This window comes from Erythrolamprus reginae, chromosome 2 (genome assembly GCF_031021105.1).
Source record: "Erythrolamprus reginae isolate rEryReg1 chromosome 2, rEryReg1.hap1, whole genome shotgun sequence".
NCBI lineage: Eukaryota > Metazoa > Chordata > Lepidosauria > Squamata > Dipsadidae > Erythrolamprus > Erythrolamprus reginae.
Window position 1 is genome coordinate 184270225 of NC_091951.1, and position 25922 is coordinate 184296146.

Sequence of the window (25922 nt, forward strand, 5' to 3'; positions counted from 1 at the left end):
CAGAAGGCCAGACGAGGAATAACAGATGGAAGCTGACCAAGTAAAGATTCAACCTGGAAATAAGGAAGGACTTTCTGATGGTGGGAGCGATCAACCAGTGAAACAGTTTGCCTGCGGAGGTTGTGAGAGCTCCAATACTTGAGACTTTCAAAGGGAGATTGGGCTGCCATTTGTCCGAAATAGTGTAGGGACTCCCTTGTAGGACTAGATGACCTACAAGGTCCCTTCCAACTCTAATAATAATCAAATTTAATCTCATCTAAATGTGCCATCCTTAGTTGTAGAAACTAAAGATAAAATCTAAACCATCTCATCAGCACGATTTGCGGATGGATGGATGGATTTTTTTTAGGATGAAAGTGTGAGTTTACAAACACACACACACACACACCATATGCAGTAGACTGGAAATCTGAACTGGGACCCTCAGCTGCTCAGTCATTATTCACTCTTGCACAAATCCTTGCTCCAGTTCCCAAGACAGACAATGCCAATCTTCCCTTCTGTAATAATATTCTGTCCCCATCTGCAACCTTAATCCCTGGATTCCCAAACTTCTTATCCAGTGTTTTAACTCTTGGCTCCTCACCCCACCCCACCCTCTCTTTTTTAGGATAAAACATTAGAGCCGTGATGGCAAACCTATGGCACAGGAGCCACGGGTGGCACAGGGAGCCATATCTGCCGGCACCTGAGCCGTTGTCATTGCCGTCAGCCCCAGCATGCGTGTGTGTGCCAGCCACCTGATTTTTAGCTCGTGCAGAGCTCTGGGAGGTCATTTTCAGCCTCTGCAGGGCCTTTGGGGGGCAGGGGGTGTTTTCATCCTCTCCAGGCTCCAAAAAAACCTCTGTAGGTTTGGGAGGGTGAAAAATGGGAAATGGGGCAGAGGGGTCTTGTGCGCATGCAAGGGAGGGCAGGGCAGCACAGGAGGAGGTCACATAATAATAATAATAATAATAATAATAATAATAATAATAATAATAATAATGATGATAATAATAATAATAATAATAAGAAGAAGAAGAATTATTAAATAATAATAATAATAATAATAATAATAATAATAATTATTATTATTATTATTATTATTATTATTATTTAGATTTGTATGCCAGATGTTATTACACGTATATATTTTAGAATTCTGTGAACACCATTTTTCAGATGGCATCTTTGGATGTTGTGTTACAGATTTAATGGTTAAGTTATAAATCATAAGCCATGATTTCAGTGGTGAAATTGTCCTGGTTCTGTCCGGCATGCTTGAGTCAGTAGTGGTGGTGGTGCATGGTTTGGAGAACCGGTAGTGGCAGTAGCATGAGGCTCCGCCCACCCACCCAGATGTTGGTTACTTCCTGGTTTTAACCCTCTGCTCCAGTGGTGGGCTGCACATGGTACAGGGTCACATGGCATTGTGGTAGCAAAAATCGCAATGCCCATGCAGCTGCGTGCCCCCGATGTGTGCACGCATGCACCCACATGAGGTTCGGCTTCTGCGCATGTGCCGCAAGTGAAATCTCATGTGAGGATGTTTGCGCACATGAGATTTTGCCTCTTTCTGGCTTTTTTTTGCTTCTGAGCTGCCTGTCATGGGTGTACCTTGGTACACCCATATAACACCTTTACTCCACGAGCTGCACTGGCTTCCTATTAGTCTCCAGGCACAATTCATGCTGTTAGTTATTACCCATAAAGCCCTATATGGCTCACAAGATCATATGCTGCATCGTCCTACCTGTCAACGACTACTTCAGCTTCAACCACAACAACACAAGAGCACACAACAGATAAAAGTTCAATATTAAGCGCTCCAAACTTGACTGTAAAAACTTGACATGCGCATCACCGGGGCCTGGGGCGCATGGGGGGCATTGAATTATGGGTGTGGGCACCCGAGGAAAAAAAGGTTAATCATCATTGCACTAGAGGGCAACTCACAACCCACATACCAGAGGTAGAAAAACTATGAGCGGCCAGCAGTTGCTGAGCTACAAATGGATTAATGGCCAATTTCTCGCTATCATTGCAGGTCTTAGGAGGGAGATAAAGGTAGTCCTTGACTTACAACCACAATGGAGCCCAATGCTAAGTGAGAAATTGTTAAGTGAGCTTTTCCACATTTTACGACCTTTGTTAAGTGAATCAATGCAATTGTTAAATTAGTAACAACATTATTAGTCTAATCTGGCTTCCCCATTGACCTTGTTTATCAAAAGATCACAAAAGGGGGTCACATGACTCCGGGACACTGTGACCGTCATAAATATGAACCGGTTGCCAAGCATCTGAATGTAAACTATGGCGATGCTGTAACGATTGAAAGTATGAAAAATGACCATATGTCAAACCCCCCCCCCCCCCACTTTAAATTGTCATTAAAAAAAACTTTTGGAAGTCGAGGATTAAAAGTACTGGATAGTTTAGCAGTGTCTGGAGGTCCACACCTTCTTCTTGCCTAATTCAGGCCAATCTGATTTGTGATACACGCCTCTACTTCATCATGGTTTGTGAATGCTTTCGGTGCCTTTAATTTCACCCATCTTCGGGTGGGAGCATAGATTTCCCCCTGACTCTGGTCTGAATGACCCCATCCTTCTTTTCAAGCTAAGGTGAGCCAGGAGAGATTTGACGTCCTTACCTTGCATGCTTCGCCACAGCTGGCAGCCCAGGAAAGGATGGTAGACGATGGGGAAGGAAACGTTCAGGTAAGAGTTACAATTTCTGTTTTCTGCTAGGGAATTCTGGATACTCTCGGTTGACTTTCTTGCAAATGTAACCTCCCTCCCCCCTCCCACCCATTTCTTAAATGGAATGTTCTTGATAACTGATCAAAAAGAGAAGCAACTTGGAATTAAGGAGAAATTTCCTAAAAGTGAGGACAATAAACCAGTAGAACCGCTTGCCTTCGGAAGTTGTGGGTGCTCCATCACTGGATGTTTTTAAGAAGAGACTAGATCTGTGATGGCAAACCTAGGGCAGGCGTGCTACAGGTGGCACAGGGAACCATATTAGAGGGCACGCGATACGTTGTCCTATGTCAGCTCCAGTGTGCTTGTACACACTGGCCAGCTCATTTTCATCATTGGGAAAGGCCGTTTCACACCCTCTAGACACTTTAGGGAAGCTTCCCTAAGGCCCCGGAGTGCAAAAAGGCCACCCAATGGACAAACTGAAAGTTTGGAAAATGTACTTCCAGTTTGCCCATTGGGCTGTTTTTTGCACTCCAGAGGGTTCGAGGATAAAGTGACCAGACGTCCCGCTCTCAGTGGGACAGTCACACTTTTCGATCATTTGTCCCGCGTCCCGCTCTGTTTGAAAAATGTCCTGCTTTTCTTTCCTCCCAACTTGGGAATAGGCAGGAGGGAGGGGATTCCAGGCTCTCCGCTGCTGCCTAGCCCTCCCTGCGCCTAACCCAGCTTGGCTGGAGGTTTCTGCGGGGAGGAAGAGGTCTCTACGTGTGAGGAAGAAAGAGCGAGAGGGCCCACCGAGGTAAAGGGGTGCCGCGGCAGGGGCAGGTGAGGCGTGCACTTGCTGAGGGCAAAGCTTCGGTTGCCTTGGCGCTTCTGGAGGCAGCGGCCCACCCAAGGGCGATGGACGGTGCTTCTCTCCAGGCTGCGCGCAGTCCATCCGGGCACCTCAAGATCCACTGAGGGGGAAGCACAGTGTTTCTTCCCCTCACCTTGAAGCTGGTGGAGCCCGCCTGAGTACGCTTGGGGGCATCCTGAGGCAGGATCTTCCCCTCGCCCCCCATTTGCCCCCACCCTCAGAGCTCCCATTTGGCCGAAGGAGCAGGTGGGGGGGAGCCGGGGGCACCCAGGAGGAAGGAGCCTGCCGCTGAAGGGCCTGGCCTGAAGGGGGGGGGAAGGGGGGGGTAGGCCGGACCAGGCTGCCTTTGCATCTCTTTTCCAGAAACTAGAGCACCTACTGAGCCCCAGGGAGGGGGCTGGGTTCATTTCCCTTATGGGGAAAGAGGAGGGAGGGGAGAAGAGGAAGGAAGAGTGAGGAAGAAAGAGCAAGAGAGAGGGAAGGAGAGAGAGAGAGAGAGAGAGAGAAAGAAAGAAAGAGAGGGGGGAGGGAGAGAAATAGAGAGAAAAGGAGGGAGGAAGAGAGAAAGAGAGAAAGAGAGAGAAAAAAGGAAGGAAGAGTGAAAGAGAAAGAAAGAAAGAAAGAAAAAGAAAGAAAAAGAAAGAAAGAAAGAAAGAAAGAAAGGGAGAGAGAGAGACAAATATAAATAGAAAGGGAGGAAGAAAGAAAGAGAGAGGGGAAGGGATGGAGGGAGGGAGAGAAAGAGAGATGGGGGAGGAAGAGAGAGAGAAAGGGAGCAAAAAGAGAAAGAGAGAGAGAAAGGAAGAGAAAGGAAGAAAGAGAGAGAAGGAGGGAGGCAGAGAGAAAGAGAGAAAAACCAAGATAAAAGGAGGGAGGAAGAGAGAGAGAGAGAAAAAAGAAAGAATTTTTTTTGCAATTTTTTTTGCAAAGCCCCCCCCCCCCTCCATTCAATGGTGTCCCTCTTTACCAATGCTAAAATCTGGTCAATTTATTCAAGGAAGCTTCCTGAAGCCCCGGAGTGCAAAAAACAGCACAACGGACAAATCGGAAGTGCACTTTCCGAACTTCCAGTTTGCCCGTTTGCCCGTTTTTTCCCATCCCACACTTCAGTGAGGCCTCTGCCCATGTGCAGGGATGGGAGGGATTGTGCACATGTGTGGGGGCAGGTTGGGGGGGTTGCACATGCATGTGGGGGGGTTGCACATGCATGTGGGGGAGGGAAGGGGTGTTGGCATGTGCACACATGCTAACACATCCATACACACCCTTTGGGCACATGAACCAAAAATTTTCGCCATCACTGGATTAGATAGTCAATTATCCAAAATGGTATAGGACATGTTCACCTGCTTGAGCAGTGGGTTGGATTAGAAGACCTCCCAGCAGGTCTCTTCCAGCTCATTCATTCTATTCTATCTCTGATAGGGGATAGCAAACTCTGCAGGCACACAGATGCACAACATAGCAAGCATCATTATCATGCCAGGCATTATATATTCTGCGCTCCGTAACAGTGCCCCGTGACATCATGCTGGCCAAATGACCCCGTAAACCTGGCTCCATGAAATGGAAATGAGCAATGCTTCCCCCTATAGTCAGCAACGACTAGCGGAGTAAAATCCACAGGGACTCCTTTATGTTCCTGTTATATTTACTGACTATAGAATAGGAATTTTTGTCTCATAGCTTTTGACCTTTGGAGGAATCCATATCTGTGTTTATACATGTGGTAGGTCACAAATGTTGGAAGCGTGGAATATATGCCTGCTGGAATCTAGTGTGCTTTTAACATTAAACTATTAATGTGCTAACACCCTGTCTTATTCACAGATTTTTACTGAAAGTCCAGGCACAGTCATCATCATCATCAATTTCTAACTTTCCCACATTTTTCTATCATTTCATGTATGTTTACAATATCTACCGCAGTGTTTCCCAACCTTGGCAACTTGAAGATATCTGGACTTCAACTCCCAGAATTCCCCAACCAGCATTCGCTGGCTGGGGAATTCTGGGAGTTGAAGTCCAAATATCTTCAAGCTGCCAAGGTTGGGAAACACTGATCTATGGTATGCAGGTCTTGAAATGTTAGGAGGTCAAAAGATGTAGATAAGGTTGTGCATCCATTTCAACTACCTGTCCACAAAGCAAATGCAAATAAAAATGTATTTTTATTATTAGTAGTAGTATTAGTAGTAGTATGCTTATTGCTTACTACTTACTACTAACTACTTATTACTATTCATTGCATAGTCAGCCAGATGGTCAGACTGGGTTTGGCATTTTTGTCTACCTATCGAGTCGTTAGCAAGGACCTAGGATAGGGAAATCTGGATGTTTGACGGTGTCAAAGATATTGTCGCAGGCTGGAAGCAGTTCCACGTAAAGCTGTCTTCTGCAATTGACTGATGGCAAATCTGTCAATGTCTGCGGTGCTCAAGTGGTGTTCCAGTTATTTGGAATTGCTTCCAAGTTGGCTGCTGCTGCTCCCCCTCCTCCTCATTATTATTATTGTTGTTGTTGTTATTGTTATTATTATTATTATCTCTTTTGTTCATTAAACATGAAACTCAGTCAACTGAACATTTTAAGAAGTGTCATAAATACCAATGATACGGATTGCTGCCAGTGGACTTGGAGGTATCAACCAAGTATCTTCTTAAAATATATGATGTTCCAAATTATTATTAGTAGTAGTATGCTTATTGCGTACTACTTACTACTTATTACTATTCATCACACAGCCAGATTTTTGCAGTTTTTTGCAGTTCCGCTGGTGTTTATGCAAGAAGCTGCAATTTCCTAATGTGTATTGTGAAATTCTTGGACATGGTACCAAGTGCCATGATGATGATGATAATGATGATGATGATGATGATTACTACTACTGCTAGTACTACTAGTACTGCTGCTACTACTACTATCCATCTCAGGAAGTTAAAAGTTAGAAAGACTACACATTTCTCCCCCCAACAGGTCTGGAGGATTGAGAACCTGGAGTTGGTAGAAGTGGACAAACAATGGCATGGATTTTTCTATGGTGGAGACTGCTATTTAATCCTGTATACCTATGAGTTGAAAAATAAGCTACATTACATGCTTTACATCTGGCAGGTAGGTGTAGAATCTCAAATGCAAAGCTTCTAAACAGCTGTCCCAAAAAGGTCCAGTTGCCTTTTTAAAAGCATCTTTGGGACAACCATGACCTGGATGATTGAGAATCTGCATAGAGATTCTTTAACAGGTACAAGCAATTTCTTTGAATTCAAGCCAGGACTGCAATGCCCGGAGTTGATATAATTGAATTACATTTCAAGATTTACTGGTACTTAGCTCTCATTCCAATTATCCCAAATTGGGCAAAAGTGGGTTTTGTTTGGGTAAATAACACACACGAACCTATCACAACAGGGATATTTAGATTGATGTAAAGTGTTTTGCCTACATTGGGTAAAGAGGACATTCTTCTAAGGGGTTTGGGGTCACGAAGGGGGGAAAAATAGGAAGCACTGGCGTACGCATTGGATCTGGCTAGGCAGTAAAAGAAGTGTTCTCCAAGGCTTGAGAATATTTGCATTGTGCTACAATCTGATATAAAGTGATTTGTTTCCTTGAACCTTCCCTGCATCTTTCTAGGCCCACAATATATATTAGCAATTTCAACAGAATGTCCTCCATATAGATGAAGGGCATTCCGGAGCCAGGTTGTTTTAGGAACAAATCCAGATCTGTATTTATGGGTCATTGCCTTGTTCTAATCCCATGTTTTTAGCAGTGGAGGAGAAAATATAAGGATAAATGTCAGTATTTTAGTGAGACAATTGATGTGGGGGCAGAAAATTGGATCACCCCTTTTCAAGTTTGCTGATTTCATCATAGTTGTCTTAGCTATAATAAAATCATAGAAATTGAGAATCCCCACAGATATCATAGCATTTAACAAATGAAATTTCAAAGCTAGCTGGAGATAAAGATGTATTACTTGCTTGTGAAGTAGATTTATATCATCTCTTGCTGTTAATCCAAAGTGCTATACTGTTTCCCCCCAAATAAATCATCCCCTGAGAATAAGCCCAATGTGGCTTTTGTGTACATGGCACTAAGGCCAAGCACTTAATTCAGGGGTCCAAAAAATACAAGACAAGGTCTTATTTTCAGGTAAACATAGTAGTACCTACTCTTACAAAATCTGGATTCACACTTCTCCATAACAAGCTTAGGTAGATAGGTAGAGATTTCATCTACCTAAAACGTTTTATGAAACAGATTAGACAGAGAGATCCTGATGTTACAATCAGCCAGTGATGATAGGGCTAAATGGAGATTTTTTATTTTTTTTTTAAATATAGTTTTTTATTGGTTTTTTTTAAAAAAATTAACAAAAAACAAAACAGAAAACATAAGTGTACCATCACCATACAGAAAAAAACCCTTCACCAGGGAAGAATCAATTTTTGTCCTTCATATGCTTTGTCTCTGGGTTACATTGTTCATTCTTTATAGAGTGATTGAATTTTATTTCTTACATTTGCATCGCTTACTGAATGGAGATTTGAACTCAGCCTTCGCCAGTCTAATTCCAAGACCACTAATTAGATATACAAGTTGTGATGTGTACTGTAAGTGTAAGATGACAATAGCAATTAAACCATGTAATGTTTCCTTCTATGTTATCCAGGGATGCCATACAACAGTGGATGAGCTTGCAGCCTCAGCTTACCTTGCAGTCCAAATGGATCAACAATTGAATGGGGAACCTGTGCAGGTCCGAGTGACTATGGGCAAGGAGCCACGTCACTTCCTGGCCATCTTCAAAGGCAAGCTTGTTATCTTTGAGGTAGGAAACAGGTTTATGCAACATCTACTCTCCCACAAAAATACTGCATCCAGTTTTGGTCACGACATTATAAAAAAGATGTGGAGACTCTAGAAAGAGTGCAGAGAAGAGCAACCAAGATGATTAGGGGGCTGGAGGCTAAAACACATGAAGAACGGTTACTGGAACTTGGAATGGCTAGTCTACTGAAGAGAAGGACAGGGGAGACATGATAGCAGTGGTCCAATATTTGAGGGCTTGCCATGGAGAGGAAAGGGTCAAGCTATTTTCCAAGGCACCTGAAGGCCAGACAAAGAATAATGGATGGAAACTGACCAATGAGAGATTCAACCTAGAAGTTAGGAGAAACAGTGAGAACCATCAACCAATGGAACAGCTTGCCTTCAAAAGTAGTGGGAGCTTCATCACTGGAAGCTTTCCAGAAGCAATTGGACTGCCATTTGTCAGAAATGGTGTAGGGCAGTGATGGTGAACCTTTTTATCCTTGGGTGCTGAAAGAGCCTGGGTGCCTGCTATTGTGCATGCATGAGTGCCCACATCCATAATTCAATGCCTGGGGAGGACAAAAACAGCTTTCCCCGCCACCCGGATGCCCTCTGGAGGCCGGAAATGGCCTATTTCCCAACTTCTGGTGGGCCCAATAGATTTGTGTTTCACCCTTCCCAGGCTCCAAAAGCTTTCCTCCACACACACACACCCCCCGGAGGCTCTCTGGAAGCCAAAAATACCCTTCCAGAGCCTCTGGGCAAGCCAAAAATCAGCTGGTCGGCATACACATTGGAACTGAGCTACTGCAACAGCTCGTGTGCCAGCAGATATGGCTCCGCATGCCACCTGTGGCACCCGTGCCATAGGTTTGCCATCACTGGTGTAAGGTCTGCTGCCTGGGTGGGGGATTGGACTAGCAGGGGGTTGGATTAGATGACCTACAAGGTCCCTTCCAACTCTGTTCTCTGTAAATCTATAAATTTGATATACAGCAATGACAATACGAATAGGAGATAAATATTACATTTACCGCAAAGACCTGTCATCTAGAGAAAATTGATGCAAGATGCTTATTCATTGGCTTTTTCTTTGCCACTACAGATTGCCAAAATAGATAACTTGTGCTCAAAAACTGCTGGACATGCTATAATCAGCCTGGATCACGTTTTGTACATAGTGACACTTTTTGTACAAAGTTCAAAGAATCTGGGTGATTGAAATACGTTTTAAATACTGACTTCTCCCTCTCACCACTAATTTTCTTGCTACACAATTTCCAAAAAAAGTATAGAGAATTGGCTCTGTAGATGATAAACAATACTATGTTATTATATGCTTCTTACTGAAAATTATGATTCATTTCATAGAAGAAAGGCAGACTAAGATTTGTCAGCATGCTTCAATGTCAAGAATTAACTTTGTAGTTAAATAGCTAATCTGTTAATGATTTTTTTAGACCTAAGAGACCATTTATGGAGTATAATTCTGCACAAAAACTTGTGCCACATGTGCAGTTGATTTTTCCTAACATAATACTTTAAACTAATAGATTTTGTGTGATTTGGGATTATAAGGATAGGTTTCCTTAGCTTGTCTAGAAACTCCTGCAAACTACTTATTCAGATGGGTGGTTTTTAATTACATTGCATGCCAACACTCATTTAATTTGATTTTGACCATGTCTTTTAAACAATGGATGATAAGATTGGAGATGAAATTTTATCCGTATGAGCTGTTACGTTTTGGGGTTGGGGTTTTTGACTTAGTTTTATCCTATGGAAAAAACTGAATCTGAGATAGGATTTGCATCTAAGGGTTAGCAATTTCTGAAGCCTAATTTAGAATAAGCATTACATTGAAATTCAGGTTGAGATTGTATATATAGTGAGCAGTTTACATTTTTCTTTTTGATTAGTTTATCTCATAGAAAAAACTATGGGACAAATATATTCTGAGGGGAAAAAATCCTGTAGGCTTAGGATCACCTGAAGTCTAAGAAGTGTCAAAGGACTATGATGGTTAGATTTGGGTTGCTTTTTTATATTCAACACAAAAATCTTATGTTTCCCTTTTTGCTTACTTTTCCTTCAAGGGAAAAGCTCCAAGAAAAAGACATTCTAATAGAAAATCTCCACATTAATTAGGGTTAACATGTCCTAAGATCGGGGCGAACGGGCAAGCGGCAAGCGGCAAGCGAGCAGCCGGGCGGGCGAACGGGCAAGCGGCAAGCGAGCGGCCGGGCGAGCGGGTGACGGGCAAGCGGCAAGCGAGCAGCCGGGCGAACGGGCAAGCGGCAAGCGGCAAGCGATCTTGGGGTTTCCCCTTTGCCTGGGCGGCGGGGAAGACCCAGGGAAGGTTCCTTCGGCCGGCCAACAGCTGATCTGCTCCGCAGCGCGGGCAGCAGCGAGGAGCCTGGGCAACGGGGAAACCCCATCTTCGGCTCCTCGCTGCTGCCGCGCTGCGGAGCAGATCAGCTGTTGGCCGGCCGAAGGGTCTTCCCCTCCGCCCACACGCAAACTCCACCATCTGCGCATGTGCGGCCATGGAAAAAGGGGCGCGCATGCGCAGATGGTGTTTTTACTTCCGCACCACTACATCCCGAAATATCGATTATCGCGAGGGGTCTTGGAACGGAACCCTCGCGATAATCGGGGGATCACTGTGTATATATATATATATATATATATATATATATATATATATATATATATATGTTTTCGTAGATTTTCATGTATGTATATATACATGAAATGTATGCATATATATACACATATATATATACATACATACACACATACATATATATATACATATACATATATATACACACATACATATACACATATATATATATACATACACACATATATATACATATATATATATATATATATATATATATATACATACATACATACATACATACATACATACATACACACACATACACATACATACATATATAGGAATAGAATATATCAATGAAAGAATAGAAGAAGAGATATAGAAGATATAGGAGAGCAATAGGACAGGGGATGGAAGGCACTCTAGTGCACTTGTACTCGCCCCTTACTGACCTCTTAGGAATCTGGATAGGTCAACCATAGATAATCTAAGGGTAAAGTGTTGGGGGTTTGGGGATGACACTATGGAGTCCGGTAATGAGTTCCACGCTTCGACAACTCGGTTACTGAAGTCATATTTTTTACAGTCAAGTTTGGAGCGGTTAATATTATGTTTAAATCTGTTGTGTGCTCTTGTGTTGTTGTGGTTGAAGCTGAAGTAGTCGCCGACAGGCAGGACGTTGCAGCATATGATCTTGTGGGCAATACTTAGATCTTGTTTAAGGCGTCTTAGTTCTAAACTTTCTAGGCCCAGGATTGAAAGTCTAGTCTCATAGGGTATTCTATTTCGAGTGGAGGAGTGAAGGGCTCTTCTGATGAAGTATCTTTGAACATTTTCAAGGGTGTTAATGTCTGAGATGCGATATGGGTTCCAAACAGATGAGCTGTATTCGAGGATGGGTCTGGCAAAAGTTTTGTAAGCTCTAGTAAGTAGTGTGAGATTGCCAGAGCAGAAGCTACGTAGGATTAGGTTTACAACTCTTGAAGCCTTCTTGGCTATATTGTTGCAGTGGGCTTTGGCACTTAAATCTTTTGTTATTAGTATACCAAGGTCTTTAACCGAGTGGGGATTATCTGTGATAATTTGATTATTCAGTTCGTATTTGGAGTTTAGATTCTTCTTCCCAATGTGTAGGACAGAGCATTTGCTAGTTGAGATTTGGAGTTGCCATGTGTTAGACCACTCAGAAACAGCGTCAAGGTCTTTTTGGAGAGTAGTTGTGTTATCGGTGGTGTTGAAGAGTTTTACATCATCGGCGAAGAGGACACAGTTGCTTGTGATGTAATCGCAAAGGTCATTGATGTAGAGAATGAAGAGCGTTGGTCCCAGTACACTACCTTGGGGAACACCGCTTTTAACTGGGACAGGGGTGGATATGGTGCTTCCTATTTTGACAACTTGTTGTCTGTTTGACAGGAATGCTGTAATCCATCTGTGGAGGGATCCTGAGATGCCATAGGATTTGAGTTTTAGGAGTAGTTTGTCGTGGACCACTGAATCAAAGGCTTTGCAGAAGTCAATATAAATTGCATCTGTAGATTTCCCTTGATCTAGATGAGTTGTCCATATATTTTTGCAGTGGAGGAGCTGCAGGTTGCAGGATAGTTTTTTTCTGAACCCAAATTGTTTGTTAGAGAGCAAATTATTAGTTTCTAAATGGAGAGTAATTGATTTGTTTATAATTGATTCCATGACTTTGCATGGGACGCAGCATAGTGAAATTGGTCTGTAGTTATCTACAAGAGAGGGGTCTCCTTTTTTGAAGATGGGGATGACCATTGCTTTTGACCATAGCTTAGGAAGTGTGCTGGTTTTGAAGGATTTTTCAAAAATTATGCTTAGTGGTTCAGCTATGGCAGAAGAGAGCTTTTTTAGGAAGTATGCACATAGCCCATCTGGTCCGACTGATAGAGAAGGTTTAAGGTCACGTAATGCTTTTTCAACTTGGTCTTCAGTGAAGTCTACTTGGGTTAAGTCGTTGAGGGAGTTTGAGGTGCGATTGATGAAATTGGGGGATGAGCCATTGCTGTTAACAAAGACAGAGCCAAAGAAAGAGTTGAAGAGGTTGGCTTTGGATGAATCATCATGGTATTCTTTGTTGTTGGGTCCTTTGAGAGGTGGGATTGGTCTAGAGTCTTTGAGTTTATTGTTGACAAAGTTGTAGAAAGCTCTATTAGATTTGGTGCATAGGAGGTTTTCCTCTTGTTTGCTGTAGTAGTTAAGGCATTCTGCTTTTATTTGATTGCAAATGCTTTTATATCGGCTTTTAAAGTTGGAAACTTGTCCTTTTTTGTTTTTCCTCCAGAGAGATTTTTTTCTTGTTTGTAATTTTCTTATTGAGATGGGGAGGTTATTTTTTTTGTTTATGGTACATGTTAGAGGTACATGAAGTCTGATAATAATTTTCATTTCGAGTAGGAATGTGTTGTAGAGGTCATCAGTAGTGTAGCATTCAGAGAATAGAGTTTTCCAGTTTAATGTTGAGAGGTGGGCTTCAATGAGTTCGTAGTTCGCTTTTTTGAAATTGAATGTTGGTGTTGTATTATTTTGGTGGTTCATAGTGTGGCTTAAGTTGAGACTGAAGTTTATCATGCTGTGGTCGCTGTTGGAAAATGGTTCTGTTATTTGTAAGCCATATATTGTACTTTTGCTGTTACAGAAGATGAGATCCAGACAGTTATCAAGTCTGGTATTTTTAGTTACTAGTTGGTCGAGTCCTAGATGGGTGACGGTATTATATATAGTAGAATGGATGGTTTCCATGCTGCATTCATTTAAGGACCAGTTGATGTGTGGTAGGTTGAGGTCTCCGAGGAAGATAATGGGGTATGGGCAGTTGGTTGCCCACGTTAGTAATGTGGATAATTTGTTAGCATGTTCGATGTCGTAGTCCGGGCCTCTGTAGCAGAGTAAGAAGTGAATTGTGGTATTTAGGGATAAATCACAGACAATAGTTTCAGGTACCAATAAATCCTGTGCAACTTTGAGGATTTTTAGGTTCAGCGATTTTTTGTAAAATATAGCTACTCCGCCTCCTCTGCGGGATTCACTGTCTGAGCGGAAAACATGGTAGTTTTTTTATGTGATAATGAGTCTGGGTAGGAAGCATTTAGCCATGTTTCGCATATAAAAACTATATCAAAATTGGAGGTGTCAAGTAGAAGGAGGAATTCAGATATCTTGTTGACTAAACTTCTAGCATTTAATAGTTTACATTTGAAATTGGTCTTATGTTGGGGATTGGTTTTGGGGTGGTCAGAGGAAGTAAGGGGCACGCTTTCCTATTCTTGGTTTGAGGTGGTAGGGTTGTCCATTTGTTGTTGTGGGATGGTGGTCTGGCAGGTGTCAGTTTGATGTTGTGAGATGGTAGGTTGAAAGTTAGACCGGAAGATGTGGGGAGAATTATGGGTTTTGGGTTTGATGCTTTCTGTGCGGTAATCTATGTAAAGGTTTGTTTCACCAAGTTCATAGCGTCTCCTGAGTTCTGCCCGTAGTTCGCGAGAGCGAATACGTTGGAGGAGAGAAAGATCTGGTCTGGATCTGAGTTTGTTGAAGGACTTGTTATTTCTGGCAATGTGGTTAATGGTCTTGATGAATTGCTGTTTTATTTGTTCAGTTTTGCATACTACTTTGCAGAAGCGGGGAGCTATTGAGCCATCGTTATACTTGTGCTCAGGTCCAATTCTGGTAACTTCCAAAATGTCTTCTTGGGCGAATGTTTGTGCATGTGAGTGATGTTGGTGGATGATATTTCTTATTCTTGTTATACCTGATTCATGACTTTCATCAAGACCAAAGAGGATAGCATTCTGGCGTTTTTGTTCACGTTCCATGGCATCCTTGACTAGGGTAGAGATATCAGTGGTAGAATTAGTGGGTTTTTGGAGTACTGTATTGGAAGTGGTTGAGGTTGAAGTTGGGGTGGTGGAGTGGTGAGTGGTATTTTGTCAGGTGGATTCAGTGTTTGGATATTTTTCTCCATGGATGAGAGTCTTGATTCAATACTTTTTTCAATTCTTGTTGTGTTTTGAGAATTCTTGGTTCAATACTTTCTATTAATGTTTTTTGGGTTTTCATGGCTTCTTTTAAGGTATTAATCTCATCAGACAAGCTGCTAAGTATATTTAGCTTGGGGGCGCAGGATGAGCACATATAAAAAAGTGAAGAGTTTGCTTTTAGGAATGTGTCAATATGTTTAGAAATATTGAAGCAGCTTTTGTGAGCAGACTGATTGCAAGTCTCACATTTCATTGATAATGTCTTTGCATTTAAAGCATTGATAGCTGTGATTATCAATTGTTGCTTGTTGTTCTTTTTGGTCTTGTTGTTGTATATTCTTTTTGATTGGCATTTCTGCTTTGATTTGAGCTGTTCTGTTCCAGCGTCTGTTTACCAGGGTGTGTGTGTGGGGGGGTGTTAGTGCTTCAGGAAAGTCTTTCGGTTACCCTGCCTGAGTTTCTGGCTTCCTGCTCAGTGGGCCTCTTTATGACTTTATAGCGGCAATTAGGAGTTTGTAACTTTAAGAGAGAGGCAAATAGCTGAAACAGGCAAGAACAATGTCTTTCAAATGCCCAGTAAGCCCCCCTCTTCCTTTGCAGCCAGCACCTAGTAGTTTAAGCTTGCCTTATTAGCCCAAATGGTGTTTGAGAAGGTGATTTAGAAGATTTTTCAGTCTCCCTTTGAATGGAGCGTTTACAGGTCCTTTTGTTGTTAAAAGGACTCCTAGCGCTTGTTCAAACTAAGGGTTTCTCTCTTGGTTATTCACTTGGCTTACAAGCATCAAATGGCTCCAAGCCTTGGTTGATAGCTCGGCTGATGGCAGGGTAAGCTTGGTTCTGCAGGGGGTTCGGGCAATGGCAAGATGTTTGCTGATGCTAGGGTGCTGGAGGTCCTGGGGTGCTGGGCAGATTGAGGCTTTGTGGTGTTCAATGGGCAGTAGGGATCAATCACTTACGGTTTGATGTCTTGCCTTTGCCTTGCCTTGTTTCCTCGTGGAACTTTCTCTTCTCTTCTCTACTCTGCTCTGTTCTATTCTGCTCTCCCAGAAATGTTGATTGAAAATGTTTTTAAAATATTTATATTCAATAGAATTACTTTTAAAAAGAAAGAAAGAAAAGAAAGAAAAGTTGGACCGACCTCCGCGGGCCGGTCTCAGACAGCGGGTGGGCCGCATCCAGCCCTCCAGCCGCATCTTACCCAAGTCTGTCTTGGAGGGTCATGTCTTAATCCCTTCATCCTGCACCTGAAGTTCTTTTGTCTTGTAGATAGGATAGCATTTCTTAATGGGCACCAAATATCTACTGGGGTCAGGGAGCAGGTTTGGAAACATGCTTTTCCTTTAGGGAAATATAATGTTTTGCCTTTTAAAATATTCCTCAAAACATTTCATTTTTCTTGGAGGGGTGACTTTCCTCAAGTTAGGTGCCTCTGACACTCAGGCTCCAAACGAGATTGAGAGAGAGGTACAATTGTTTCCTGCAAAGAAATTATTGGGGGGAAATGTCTGGATAAAAACCTCTTCAAACACCTCACCTTGTATTCCTATGTTGGCTAATAGATTCCAGAATGGGTCTTATGTCCTTTTAATGCCATCATAACATTTATATAAGTCATGTATATAACTCATATCATGTATCATGTATGTAAATATTATATTTTTGTATACCGCCAATACGTATGTGACAAAACAAATAAAATAAATAAATACATAAATAAATATCTATGGAAGAGGCAGATCTTTCAGAAAGGACACACAGATACATCTGGGTTGACCCAAATAAAAATAAGTTGTTTTCAAGAGATTACATATGGCAGGACGAGAAGCAATAGATGAAAACCAGTCAAGAAGAGAACAAGCCTAGAACTAAGGAGAAATTTCCTGACAGTGAGAACAATTAATCAAAGGAACAGCTTGCCTTCAGAGGCTGTGGGTGCTCCAACAGCTAAGGTTTTTAAGAAGAGATTTTCTTCTTAAAAACATTTTTAAAAATTCTTTCCATTTGTTTGAAATAGTAGTGGGTTAGACTAGAAGACCTCCAAGGATCCTCCCAACTCTGTTATTCTATTTTTATTTATTTGTTTGTTTATTTATTTATTTATTTATTTATTTATTCATTCATGCATTCATTCATTTATTTATTCATTCATTCATTCATTCATTCATTCATTCATTTATTTATTTATAATACAAATCTAATAATTAAAACTAAAAACCCATAATTAAAAAAAAAACATACACACAAACAAACCATACATGAATTGTATAGGCCCGGGGGAGATGTCTCAATTCCCCCATGCCTGACGGCAGAGGTGGGTTTTAAGGAGTTTACGAAAGGCAAGGAGGGTGAGGGCAGTTCTAATCTCAGGGGGGAGCTGGTTCCAGAGGGTCGGGGCCGCCACAGAGAAGGCTCTTCCCCTGGGACCCGCCAGACAGCATTTATTAATTAAATGCCTGGGACAAATACAGGGGAAGAGATTCCCCTTCTTGCCTATGAATATCTACGTTGAGGAAGCGACTAAAGAAATAGAAAGGCAATGATTTTTTTTCAGATTAAAAGATTTTATTATGAACAGGACAGCATTAAAGATTTTTGAATCTTTTGCTACCCGGTGCATTTCCATACTCCACTAGTTTCAATACCTTCAGATAAACAGCTCAGGAATGAAAGAATTAGGAAAAGAAAAGGGACTTTTGAGAATCTGAAAAAAATATTATAATTCAGAAGTGAAATATAGTAAAATATGTCTCAGAATCTAAACAAGTCAAAGATGATATGATTATATAGATGCTAGTAGAGATGGGGCAGTGGGAGCAGAAAATGTATTAAATTTGCTTAAATTATTCCAGTTACAGTTATAAAAACTAGCAGCTGCTTCCCTGAAATGTTGGGAATGCAATAAACAGATTGGATCATTCTTGTATTTGTGGTGACAATATTGCATAATTCCAAATAAGTCATCACAGAAAAATTTTGAAAGTCATAATATCATTCCATTTTTTATTAAATTTGAATTGACTATGTGCCATCAAGCCAATATTGATCCTTAGTTACTACACAGATTTTCTCTAGACTAACCTAACCTGGTCCTTCAAGTCTTCCAGTGATTTGCAAGCTAAATGAAAATTATTCAGCCAGTTTTAACCTTAACAAAACTGCGGATCATCTTAATAATAAAAGTCTAAATTTACATGGTATCTCTTAGATGGTTCAGCCTACAACTCCCAGAATCCTTTGCCATCAGCTGTGCTGATGTGAGTTGTTCGTTGAAAAAACCACACCTTTTGCATCACAGATGTGGTTTGTGGCAAAGTTGTTTTGTTCTGCTTTTTTTGTCACATTCTCTCCAGGGCGGGACATCCAGGAAAGACAGAAATGAATTGGAACCCCCAGTGAGGCTTTTCCAGATCCGTGGAATAGAGATTTTCAACAGAAAAGCAGTGGAGGTGCAGGCTTCTGCGGCATCTCTCAATTCCAATGATGTCTTCTTGCTTAAGACACAGGGAAACCATTACCTATGGTATGGCAAGGTGAGACCAAGAGCTTTAGGAATGGGGAGAAAATGTCTACATTAGCCTTCCCTTGACTTCCAAGTTATTTACGTCAATGGCCTCTATCTTACTATTTTACATCAGAAGGAAAGGTGTGCATTCACGCCTGCATAATTAAAATAAAATTATTATTGGGCACACAGAATCTAGCCTTTTAGGGAAGAGGGAGAGTTCATTGGTTGTTTGGTTGTTTGGTTGGTTGGTTGGTTGGTTATTTTATTTATTTTATTTTATTTTATTATTATTTTATTTATTTTATTTTATTTTATTTTATTTTATTTTATTTTATTTTATTTTATTTTATTTTATTTTATTTTATTTTATTTTATTTTATTTTATTTTATTTTATTTTATTTTATTTTATTTTATTTTATTTTATTTTATTTTATTTTATTTTATTTTATTTTATTTTATTTTATTTTATTTTATTTTATTTTATTTTATTTTATTTTATTTTATTTTATTTTATTATTTTATTTATTTTTAATTTACTTACTTACTTACTTACTTACTTACTTACTTACTTACTTACTTACTTACTTACTTACTTACTTACTTACTTACTTACTTACTTACTTACTAGATTTGTATGCCGCCCCTCTCCGTAGACTTGGACTTTTATTTAAGAAAGTTTGAGAAGAGATGAAATTGGATAGTTTTTCTACGCAATGGCTTTTCTACTTCTCTGTGGGGGTTTTTTTTTACCCTACTTCTGTGGTTTTTCATGGCAGGGTTCTAGTGGAGATGAACGAGAAATGGCTAAGGAGCTGGCTGCTGTTATCTGTTATGGACTTCAAGAGACTGTGGCTGAAGGACAAGAACCGGCTGAATTTTGGGAGCTGCTCGGAGGCAAAGCCCTTTATTCAAGTGATAAAAAGTAATGACTTCTAAATTTTTTGTCGTTTAATGACCTCCTAGTCGCCCTGAGTCTTAGGAGAAGGGCAGCGTAGAAATTGAATAAATAAATAATCCCTTGCATTGGGGTGGAGTCGGGGCAACTGTACAAAGCTGAGTGTTTACTGGCTGGACGCCCTTCTTGCCGCCAATACAGAGTTTGCAGTAGGTATTTAAACATTGTGTCCAGAAAGAGAAGTATCTGCCACTACCTAGGATTGAACTCACAGCCTCCTGATTGTGAGGCGAGAGCTCCACCTCTAGGCCATTGCAACACTCTAATGACCTTTATCTCACTCATTAATATTTTGACTTTCTTCAGAATGTTCGCTAAGCTTAGTGTAAAATCTTCCAAAGAGGCCATTTTTAACAATTTTATAGGGTCTTTAACTGGGCCTTTAACTCATAAGCTGCAATTATTTCTACGGCTACTAGTTATTACTGTATAATATTTTGAGTTAAATGTTTTATGTTTTATGTTTGAATTTGTGCATTTGGACACTAACTCAAATATTTAAGTGTCACGTTGATTTTAAGGATTTGGTAGCACTTCTGAAGGATAAACGGTAAAAGAAAAGCAAGAACTAAGTGATGTAATCAACGATGGGCTACAAGCCGGAACACTAAATTGTGCTAGCCGCCACGGCTTGTAAGTTCTTGCGGGACCAGTGTGATTTTGCTGCTGCACCTGTGGAAACCTGTGGCTCCATGCAAACACGGGCAAACCTGTGGCTCCATGTGTGATTTTGCTACCTTCACAGTTGCAGCAGCAAACCTATGAGCCGCAGCAGCGAGCACAATTTAGCGTTCCAGCTCGTAGCCCACCACTGAATGTAATGTATAGTGTTCAGCTGAAATTTTTTTTTGGGGGGGGGGGGGTGTACAATTTTTTTAAATTTTTCTCCACCTTAAGATAAAACATATGTAAATAACAAAACACAATACCAATATCCAACCATATACATATGCCAAATTTCCATATCATTAATGTGCTTTAAGGAGTTTCTTTACTTTCTACCTTCCCCGTTCCCTCCCCTAACTCTATCTCTCCAACATTGAAAGTAGTATAGCTGAATTAAGAACTTTTAGAAATTATTCCATTGGCAGAATCTTCCCACTAGAGTTCAACTCAAACTGCTCTAATGAATAAAAAGAAGGATCACCCAGAGCAGAATTTTGAAGGTTCTTGAGACCGCAAGGAAAGCAGAAAAGCTTCACGAGATGAAAAGTTTCCCCCAGATGCAGTAAATCAGGAGTGTCAAACTCAATTTCATGCAGGGCCTCATCAGGGTTGTGTTGACCTTGGGGGACTGGGGTGGGTGTGGCCAGAGTAGGTGTGGCCAGCTTGATGTCTCTCATATCAGGGTGCCTGTGGCGGCCCAAGCTCTCTGCCAGAGAAAACTCCATTTTCGGCTGCAACAGCCTCCTGCAACCCTCTGCCAGAGAAAACGAGCTCCCGTGCTCCATTTTTGGCTGCAACAGCCTCCTGCAACCCTCTGCCAGTGAAAACGGCGAGCTTGGTTTTCACTGGCAGAGGCACCACAGTCCAGTCCTTCACTGTTTCCAGAGGGGCCCGGATGGCCAAATGTAATAGTATACTGCACAAGTCAAAAAGAGAGCGGTGAAAATATTTACTGACCTCTTGCATCCCGGACATAAACTGTTTCAACTCCTACCCTCAAAATGACCCTATAGGGCACTGCTCACCAAGACAACTAGACACAAGAACAGTTTTTCCCCCCGAAAGCCATCACTCTGCTAAACAAATAATTCCCTTACCACTGTCAAACTATTCACTAAGGCTGCATTATTAGTCTTCTCATCGTTCCCATCTCCTTCCACTTATGACTGTATGACTGTATGACTGTAACTTGTTGCTTGTATCCTTATGATTTATATTTATATTAATATCGATTGTTTCCTGCTTATTTGTATCAAGAGCATGTGCACCAAAGACAAATTCCTTCTGTGTCCAATCACACTTGGCCAATAAAGAATTCTATAAAGAATTCTATTCTAAGCACCCCATGGGCCAGATCTGACATCCACCACCAGTACCCGGGCCTTGAATTTGACACCCCTGCAGTAAACTATTCCATTCATGAGAGATTTCTGCTAGATACGTACAACCTAATATAAATAAAGAGGTCGGGGAAAGAGTAATTTGATCTGAAGCTTTGTTATCCAGCCTTCATCCATATAATTTTGGAGCATCCATAAGTGAGACCTGGAGCAAGGGTGGAGGATTTGTGGCTCTCCAGATGTTCTTGAGGATGCTTCCAGGGCTCTCTTTTTTTTTTTTGTAGAGTTTTTTGTAGAGTTGTGAAGTCTGGAACTTGGAAGAATTGGAACTTGGAAGAAGGCCAAGGCTTGGACTCTGATTTATTTCTGGATGTTTATTGGGACGCTGACATTAGATCTGCAGGGACAGTTTATCAACCTGAGTGGTTGCCAATCTCAAAGGATCTAGGTCACCTCATCCATCTTTGTCTTGCAGACTACAGCAAGAGATCCCTGATCATCCTCCACGGCTTTTTGAATGCTCCAACAAAACTGGACGTTTCGTGGTCATTGAGATAACTGACTTCACTCAAGATGATCTGAGTGAAAGTGATGTTATGCTGCTTGATACTTGGGACCAGGTGATATTTGGGAGCAGGAAGAGCTCCTTCTTTTCAATCTCTACCATTTTTTAGACATGTGTATCTGTGATTCCTTCATGTTTTAATCTTGCTTATTAGAAAGTTGAAGGCAGTTTTTGACCCTTTAATTCATTTCAGGATTGGAGGGTTGTGTTATACAGTGGTACCTCTACCTAAGAATGCCTCTACTTAAGAACTTTTCTAGATAAGAACCGGATGTCCAAGATTTTTTTGCCTCTTCTTAAGAACCATTTTCTACTTAAGAACCCGAGCCCAGAAAAGTTTCCCAGGAAATTTGAGAGCAGCACTAAGGCACAGCCAGTTTCCTGTCATTCCCCTGGGTTTCTCTCTCTGGCACAGTGTATGGGAGGCAGCCTCACGCTGGGTGTATGGGAGGCGCATGCTCCTCCTCACCGCCTCAGAGTCCCTCTTTTTTTTTTTTTTAAGCCTTAAAGTTTTGGATTTTTTAAATTCCCCTCAGCTCACCATCTTCCTTTGGCAGTGACTGTCCTCCTCCTCTTCTTCCTCCTCCTTCTCCCACCCAAATTATAAGCTTTTATTTATTTCCTAATGGGTTTGCACACATCATCATCATTATTATTACAATGTCGTCTGGCGGGCCCCAGGGGAAGAGCCTTCTCTGTGGCAGCCCCGGCCCTCTGGAATCAACTCCCCTGGAGATTAGAACTGCTCCCACCCTCCTTGTCTTCTGTAAACTACTCAAGACCCACCTATACCGCCAGGCATGGGGGATTTGAGACATCTTTCCCCCAGGCTCCTTATAATTTATGTTTGGTATGTATGTGTTGTCTGGTTTTAATATGATAGGGTTTTAGTTATTTCTTTTAATATTAGATTTGTGCCACTATAATATTGTTTTAATCATTGCTGTGAGCCACCCCGAGTCTTCGGAGAGGGGCAGCATACAAATCTAATAAATTATTATTATTATTATTGTTGTTGTTGTTGTTATTATTATTATTATTATTATTTATTAGATTTGTATACCGCCCCTCTCCGAAGACTCGGGGCGGCTCACAACAACAAAAACAGTACAAATCCAATAATTAAAACAGTTTAAAACCCTTAATATAAAAACCAACCATACATCTCATACAAACCATACATAAAATGGAAACGGCCCAGGGGAATCAATTTCACCATGCCTGACGACAGAGGTGGGTTTTAAGGAGTTTACGAAAGGCAAGGAGGGTGGGGGCAATCTTATCCTCCGGGGGGAGTTGATTCCAGAGGGTCGGCTGCTTTTACATTGATTCCTACGGGAAAAAATGCTTCTACTTACAAACTTTTCTACTTAAGAACCTGGTCACGGAATGAATTAAGCTCTTAAGTAGAGGTGCCACTGTATTCTAAAATACATGAAAGATAGATGATAGATAGAAGTTACATACATGGATACATAAATAGTTTAGAGGTTGAGGTGACAATTTAGCTAAATGTAAACTCCGATGTTCAAATATTCCCATCTAGAGCATGCAAAGCGCTTCACTCCACTGAAGCTAAATGCAAGGAGTTTTGTAATGTACCTCTGTTGAACTAAAACAACATGTCACAAGATATATTGATGGCTACAAGCTTGGATCGACTTCCCATTCCTGCCCCGACTGGTGTGCTGTGCGCGCAGCTTAACTTCTCCTGCAAGTTTTGGCTTCTGCGCATGTGCAGGAAGCAAAATTCCACAAGGGGAATGTGTGCACGCAAGAGAGATTTCAGCAATTTTTTTTTGCTTCTGTGCATGCACAGAAGTAAAAAATTACAGAAATTGTGCACGCGCGCACACGCACACGCACTCACAAAATTTTGTTTCCTGCACACGCGCAGAAGCAAACCAGGCCGGGACACGCAGGAGAAGTGAAGCTGCGCATGCAGTGTAATTTTTGCTACTGGTGTGGCGTTCTTATCCATACCGGTAGCAACTTGAGGGGATGCACAAAATCATGGAGGATAAAGCCTTAAATGAATATTAGTGTTAAGGATTGAGTACAGTGGTACCTCTACTTAAAAACGCCTCTATTTGTGAACTTTTCTAGATAAGAACCGGGTGTTCAATATTTTTTTGCCTCTTCTCAAGAACGATTTTTCACTTACAAACCTGAGCCTCTGAAACTGTAACCGGAAAAGGCAGGGAGAAGCCTCCATGGGGCCTCTCTAGGAATCTCCTGGGAGGAAACAGGGGTGGAAAAGGTGGGGAGAAGCCTCCGTGGGGCCTCTCTAGGAATCTCCTGGGAGGAAACAGGGGTGGAAAAGGCAGGGAGAAACCTCCGTGGGGCCACTCTAGGAATCTCCTGGGAGGAAACAGGGGTGGAAAAGGTGGGGAGAAGCCTCCGGGGGGGCCTCTCTAGGAATCTCCTGGGAGGAAACAGGGTCGGAAAAGATGGGGAGAAGCCTCCGTGGGGCCTCTCTAGGAATCTCCTGGGAGGAATCAGGGCCAGAAAAGGCGGGGAGAAGCCTCTGTGGATCCTCTATAGGAATCTCCTCAGAGGAAACAGGGCCGGAAAAGACATGGCGAAGCCTCCATGGGGCCTCTCTAGGAATCTCCTGGGAGGAAACAGGCCTCCACACTCCCTGTGGTTTCCCCAATCGCACACACTATTCCCCAATCGCACACATTATTATTTTACATTGATTCCTATGGGGAAAATGGCTTCTTCTTACAAACTTTTCTACTTAAGAACCTTGTCATAGAACGAATTAAGTTCGTAAGTAGAGGTAACAATGTACAACCTTGAATAGCAGACAATCCTCAATTCTCAAATGCAAGATATTTAGAAAGAGGTGGAAAGGGAGGTGGGTTAGCCTGACCTAGAATCCTCATGCTCAAAATGTTAAGCTTCTAAGATAACAAAAATAGCTTTTCTGACATAGGCTTCATGAAGGACAAGTAGGATATACAATGAAATAACAGATTAACAGAGTTGGAAGGGACCTTGCAGGTCATCTAGTCCAACCCCCTGCCCAAGCAGGAGATCCTACATCTGCCTCTACCTAGGATCAAACTCACAACTTCCTGATTGTGTGAGGCAAGAGCTCCACCTCTAGACCACAGCAGCTGGGCTTTAGGCATAGCTCATTGCATTTCTAGGTAACTTGGTTAATATATCCATAACATATCCGCAGTCTGCATTGGTTGTTGATCAGTTTCTGGTCACAATTCAAAGTGTTGGTTATGACCTTTAAAGCCCTTCATGGCACCGGACCAGATTATCTCAGGGACCGCCTTTTGCTGCACGAATCCCAGCGACCAGTTAGGTCCCACAGAGTGGGCCTTCTCCGGGTCCCGTCAACTAAACAATGTCGTTTGGCGGGACCCAGGGGAAGAGCCTTCTCTGTGGCGGCCCCGACTCTCTGGAACCAACTCCCCCCAGAGATTAGAATTGCCCCCACCCTCCTTGCCTTTTGTAAGCTTCTTAAAACCCACCTCTGTCGTCAGGCATGGGGGAACTGAGATATTCTTTCCCCCTAGGCCTTTACAATTTATGCATGGTATGTTTGTTTGTATGTATGTTTGGTTTTATAATAAGGTTTTTTTAATTGTTTTAGTATTGGATTGTTACATGCTGTTTTTTATCACTGTTGTTAGCCGTCCCGAGTCTACGGAGAGGGGCGGCATACAAATACAATAAATAAATAAATAAACTGTCTAGGGCAGGGTGTAGTTGTCACTAGTTTTTCTGTGCTTCTAAAGTTTTACAGGAGCAGCTGGCAGACCTCAGGAAGGAAGGTGGAGCTCTTATGCAGTTAGTCCTTGACTTACAACCGTTTGCTTAGTGACCATTCAAAATCATAATGGCACTGATCAAAGTGACTTAGGACCAGTTTT

The 25922-nt window shown here is 41.7% G+C and overlaps 1 protein-coding gene across 1 annotated transcript in view; it reads left to right on the forward strand.

Annotated features, from left to right (window-relative positions):
* AVIL (advillin) overlaps positions 1–25922 on the forward strand; it is a 67042-nt gene that overhangs the window by 31912 nt on the left and 9208 nt on the right. Inside the window, exons 11-16 of the mRNA XM_070740726.1 lie at positions 2605–2705; positions 6523–6660; positions 8225–8383; positions 18345–18524; positions 19277–19422; positions 21937–22081. Of these exons, the coding sequence (XP_070596827.1) occupies positions 2605–2705; positions 6523–6660; positions 8225–8383; positions 18345–18524; positions 19277–19422; positions 21937–22081 (869 nt within the window). The remainder of the gene's footprint in view (positions 1–2604; positions 2706–6522; positions 6661–8224; positions 8384–18344; positions 18525–19276; positions 19423–21936; positions 22082–25922) is intronic.